Genomic DNA, 6,000 nt, shown 5'->3' on the forward strand with positions numbered 1-6,000 from the left:
TCCATCCAGTTTCTGGAGACACTTGGTTATTAAGGATATTATCATGAGTTAAACATTTTGGGCTGATTCTTTATATTATTTCTTTTAATTTTCCACTAATCAAAACGTTAGTTGTTAGATCCCTGACCCCCACGTGCATTGAACTGAAGGTGTCCTTGTGAAAGACGCTGAACTTCAGTTTTCTCCAGGTGGGCAACCACCTTGCATGACAGCTCTGACGTATGTTGTGTGAATAAGGGTGTGACATATTGTAAAATGCTTTGTAGTATCTAGCTAAGGTAAAAAGGCATATATATAGACGTGCAGACCAATTAACATCATGAATGTTCTTTTGTAATCATTGCAACAGACATGAGTTTTCGGGGTAAAATGGTAAAACTGCACTAAATTCAGGCCCTGTTTACACTGCAACAGTTTTAGGATGAAACGCTGTGGCCTCCTGTTTACACAGAAACGGCGTTTTAGACTACCAAAAGCAGAAACTTTTGAATATGACTTCCAGAGTGGAAGTTTTCTCTAATGAAACAGCCACCATCACCGTGTGAACGAGTAGTTTTCAGTGAGAACACTGACGTCATGCTCCGCTTAGTGCCAGTGCATTACAATTTTATTTTCGTTGCCATGCGTGAACCGGATGACAACAGGAACAATGACGGACTACCGTGTTGGGCTTGTGTTGCTGAGTCTATTTATTTATTTAATCAGCGACCATGTAATTACCATAGAAAACACCTGAAGTATTGCATATAGAGAGTATAGTATTAAGCTAATTTTTAACTCCCGTCCCTGGTTGAGCTTTTCAGTGAAAGTAGACAAAGAGGATCAACAACCAATGAAAACAGCATAGACAACATTACATTTAAAGATTAATTTGAAGAAGCAAAGATTGATGAAGCTTTCAAAACTCAATGAACTGGTTGTTTTTTTTAATAAGAGAATGATTCCACCAAACTGGTTTTTAATACGTAATTGCCAGAGCTTGACTGTATAATGAACTTATATGTTTTATAGCAGATGGGGCTGCTTGAGACAAATCTGTCAGACAGTATGAGATATGGGACAAGATCATAGTGTGAAGGGAGAGTATACGGCTGTTTGGTTCAAAATACAATTTCTGATTAACTTAAAGCAGTTCAGATTTCTTATAAGTGTTTTTGATACCTTCTGTACATGGAAATTAAATTTTAGTTGAGGGTCAAATTCAACTCCAGATACTTGAATTTTGCCATTGAATTGATTTGTTGATTTTGTATATTAAATTTAAAATATTGTTGGTTTGATTTCCGAACTGAGAAACGTATAGACACTGCCTTTTCCAGGTTTAATACGTGGTGATTTTGAACGAACCACTCTTGAATATTAACTACACATGAGGACAGGATGTCTGCAGCCTAACATGGAGGCCGTATACATAACTGCATCATCTGCATAAAGCTGATTGTGTTGTCATGTAAACGGGGCCTCGGTGAATCGGTTAAGCAACATGATGTAACTTTTGCTGAGATGAGGCAACACCAGCCTCTGTGGCCACAAGTGGTCATTTCAAGATCCTGTTGTGGCTCTGAGGACTAGCAGTGGAGGCCACTAGAACACAGCTGACCAACTGCTCAAGAACAAAAACAAACTTAATATCTCAATACAAGCCAGCAATTATACTGTCCACAGCAACAGGTGACATAGGATTGTGTGTGCTGCAGCGCAGTACTTTTGTACTATTTGCCTTACATACTTCAGGATCAGCAGAAAAAGAAAAATTTAATTTTCACACCAAACTGTCACTCTAACACTTCTTATCAACATATAGAAGTGAGTACATCACCATGCAGAATCACCTAAACGTCAAATGATTTGAAATTATATCACCTCTTAATAACTGCACTGTTTCTAAGTTTACAAGTGGAGTATTTTGCTTCATTAACAACCAAAAACAGATCATCCCGAGACTATGTTAAAATCAGACAAAATGCAGCATTAATTAGGAGGTACAGAATGATCCATAGTACGAAAAAATCTGAGGTGCAGTTGCCACTGACAGTCGGCTGCTTTACAATCTACCTCTGAAAATAGATGAGCAAGTGCTTCAGACACAGGAGATATCAAATGAAATTGGAGTTTCTGTGACAGCTCCGGCAGTGTCAAGGACACTGGATAACATGAGCCTCTATAGACGACATTCACGAGAAAATCTCTTGCTCGCTCCTCAGCACTAAAATGCATGATTAAAATTTGCTACAATGCATGAAAAGAAGCCTGAGGAATATTGAGAGCACATTCTTTGATCATATGAGACCAAGACGAATTTGTTTAGCTCAGATGGGCTCCATCTGGTTTGTTGACCATGACAAAAACAGTGAATGCATAGTCCTGGCAGTGAAGCAAGGAAAGTGTAACAACGTAGGGCTGCATGAGTGCAAAAGGTGTTGGAGGATGACGTTTATAGATGACACTATTGGATGCAGATATACCAAAACCCTAGCTGATAAGCAGATCACCAGTATACAAATGTAACCTCTGTCTGTTCTGATGGCAGTGGCCTCCCCCAGCTGGACAATACACCCCACCACGCTACAAAACTGCTCAGGAACAGCTTGAGAAACATGACCAAGATCCAAACGCATTCCTTCAGGCTCCAAACTGCTCAGATCCAAATCTGACCACACATCCACAGATGTGCCTGAACAAGCCTCATCAATGGAAGCTCCAACCTTCAACCCACAGGACCCAGAGGATCCATTACTAACATCCTGGTGTCAGATACCACAGGAGACCAGCAGAGATCCAGCATCCCTAAGGATCAGAGCACTTTTAGAGGAAGATCTTCATGGAAAACATTGGGACAATTCATCAACTGTAAATCAAAATCACAATTTGAAACGATGCACCTAACAAATCGTAAAGACTCCAATATATGCATATGAGTGTTGGACCCCAAACTGAAACTGTTCTGAGTGATTTCGTGAGCTGATCTTGTTCTCCTTGTGTGCCAGTCACGCTTTTGATTATATCTTGTGATAATGCTCCATCACATCTTGAAAATTCAATGCTCTTTTTTTCCTCTTTAGTTTCCTCTGTTAATGCCTCTTTGCTGTCTCTGCACTGAGAAGCTTGTTCTTTTTTCCATTATATGGATGATGGCAGCCAGTGTTAATGTGAGATCAGTCAGTCAATCATATACATCCAAAAGAATCAGTGACGTGAATAAAGTTCTTCATTCAGCTCCCTCTGTCCAACCTTGCAGTCAAAAGTTCTTTGTCTTCTCATCCAGTGTCTTCTTCTCGCATCTTTCTTAATGTTGTGCTATGCCTGAGATGTGATGACGTGAGATGTTTGTACCATCCGTATCATTCAGGTATAAGTCCTATCAATTGTTTTGAGTGTTTTCGTTAGTGACCAGGAGTCGGATCCATTAAGCATGATGGATTCCACTGATGCCTTGAATACTATCATTTTGGTTGCCGTTTTAAGTGGGAGACACCCATGTTTTTGACAGAGAAGTAATTATCCCCGAGCTTTACCAATTTTTGTTTCTGTAGTAAGTGATGCTGTGTCCAAACTTATGGCCATGGCTGTATATCATGTGCTGTATTGGTGTAGCCTCCAAGATATAATTATCAACATTTTCAATTTCTGACCCATCTAGTGCATGCAATGTCTCCTCAGCTGTTGGGTTAAGGTGCATGAACTTCATGTTTCCAGCATTCAGGAAGAGTCCAATCTGTCTTGTTTCTCCCTCGACTGATGCAGAAGGTCTTCTGCTTCGCTGAGAGTGTTTTCCAGGAGGGCAATGTCCTCTGCAAATGCAAGATCTGGGAGGACTTCTTCAGAGTGTCTACTACTTTGACGATGCATTAGGGTCAGTCCATCGGAGGGCAAGATTGCATTCCTCAGTGTGTAGTCTAAGCAGATGATGATGATGAAAGATGCTAGAGAGCCTCCTTGAAGGACTTCGGTGTCTATAGAGAAGAGATCTGTGTTGCCCTCAGGGGTCTTGACTACCGCAAAAGTGTTGACGTACATGACTTTTATTGCTTCAACAATAGGTGGAGGGATCCAAATGCAAGTAGAATTTGGAACATTTTGTTTCTGACAATTGAGTTGAATGCCTTCTTGAAATCTGACAGAAGAACTGAAATAAGGACTAGCTAGCCTCTTATAGCTAGCTGAAGGCCCAAAGTTTTTGGTGTGTGATGCAGTTCATTAGTGCGTAAAAGACTTTTACTAGGAGATAATATCCACTCAACCAAGCAACATCGTCGCAGAAAATGCATTTATAGTGGGGATGGTAGGGGTAGGGGTAGGGAAACAGGTTCTTCTCTCCCTATTACAAGTCAGTGCACCATTAAATGCTTCTGGGGCTGTTTTTATGGAAAGAAGTAGTTGCATAATGTTGCTTAAAAATTCTTTTACCCCCTGATATTTTTGCTGGTAACTCCACCCTTTGCACTTGCGCTCAAACACAGACACACACACACAGACACACACACACAGACACACACACACACACACACACACACAGACACACACACACACACACACACACACACACACACACACACACACACACAGACACACACACACTACGTGTGCTATCAAGAGAGAATCTCTGCAAACACATAGGGAAAACAGGGAAAATACACAATAGGTAGACATCATCAGAACAAGCATTTATAGAACCAGTGGAATACGGGAGACAATCAGTTCTCACAGCAGACAATTCGTTACAGAGTTATACTGTTGAAGGACGGACAGAGGGAAAACGTTAGAGGAGACAGATTAAGAGACAGAGAGACAACACAGTGCAGTCAGCTCACCGGCAGCACTCAGCCCTTCAGGGTTGGCGCTCAGCTCCTTCATGTCAACCATGCAGTGTCCCAGATGCTGGGTGCCGTCCTCCATATGTCCAGCTTGCCCCTCACTTCTCCCTCCTGCTCCTCCACCTCCTCTCCCACCTCCTCCACGAAACATCACAGTCCAGTCCAGCTCCCCAGCTCACACGCAGCCTGCCAAGCAGAAAAGCTGTCACAGAGATAGCGATCCGCTTGCCACGCTTTCTTGCTGCCTCACAGTGCGCTCTCTGTCAGCATTAAAGATGCCTTTTGGAAACTAATATGGGAGAGAGGGACCGGCGAGGGACCTGGAGCAGCAACGGTAGGGAGGGAGGGAGAGAGGGAGAGAGGAGGGGAGGGAGGGAGAGAGAGAGAGAGAGAGAGAGAGAGAGAGAGAGAGAGAGAGAGAGAGAGAGAGAGAGAGAGAGAGAGAGAGAGAGAGAGAGAGAGAGAGAGAGAGAGAGAGAGAGGTGAGCAAGAGAGAGACACACGGGAAGGGAGGAGTGATGAGGGAGTGAGACTCGGAATGAAAGAGAAAGCAGGACAGAATTGATGTTATGTGCGATACACAGCTCTATCCATCAATCTCGGGCTGTCAGTGGGGCACCTGGACCCCGCTGCACAGCGCAACACAGCCAGAAAGACGCAACTCTGCCCTCTCTCTCCCCCGTCTCGCCCCTCTTCTCTCCCCTCACTGCGCAGCCACTGCTGCATCCAGACATGACAGCAGGGGTCCCTCTGATTTCTGACATCTGTCCCCCCCACCATCCTTTCTCCTCTCTTTCTACCAGAGTAACAATTAACAAGCATCTGACTGTCGAGCTCCATACAGTCAAGACAGCACCATGATGCGTGTGGTTGTAGAAGTTACAAGGTAGACAAAATGCAGAGCATGAGGGTTTTTTTTGATAGCTCAGCATAACCCCACACTGTAACTTCACCACAGTGTTAAATCAACAGGTTAAAGAGACAAACTGCCAGCAGTATGGAGTATATCCATTTGTTTGGACAAAATTGATCTGCCTCGCAGTGCACATCTGGACTGCACATCTGCAAATACTCAGAAAATGAGGTAGCGAAAGATTGTGTTTTAATTAGCAAGATGAAATTCAGAGGCAAAATGATGCAGCTGCCTTCATCTCATCTTCTCTCTGTCTGTATTTGTTGCCTCCCT

At 43.0% G+C, this 6,000-nt stretch overlaps 1 protein-coding gene across 3 annotated transcripts in view; it reads right to left on the reverse strand.

Annotated features, from left to right (window-relative positions):
* Nucleotides 1-5,178, reverse strand: part of inpp4b (inositol polyphosphate-4-phosphatase type II B) — a 221,976-nt gene extending 216,798 nt beyond the window's left edge. The window contains exon 1 of one of the 3 annotated variants that reach the window (XM_051946193.1): nucleotides 4,812-5,177. In XM_051946193.1, the coding sequence (XP_051802153.1) occupies nucleotides 4,812-4,965 (154 nt within the window). In that variant the 5' untranslated portion in view covers nucleotides 4,966-5,177. Of the gene's footprint in view, nucleotides 1-4,811 lie in introns of all 3 variants that reach the window. The other 2 variants (XM_051946192.1, XM_051946194.1) reach the window with 2 other exon arrangements.
* Between the last annotated feature and the right edge of the window lie 822 nt (nucleotides 5,179-6,000).

This window comes from Acanthochromis polyacanthus, chromosome 3, assembly GCF_021347895.1.
Source record: "Acanthochromis polyacanthus isolate Apoly-LR-REF ecotype Palm Island chromosome 3, KAUST_Apoly_ChrSc, whole genome shotgun sequence".
Classification (NCBI taxonomy): Eukaryota; Metazoa; Chordata; class Actinopteri; family Pomacentridae; genus Acanthochromis; species Acanthochromis polyacanthus.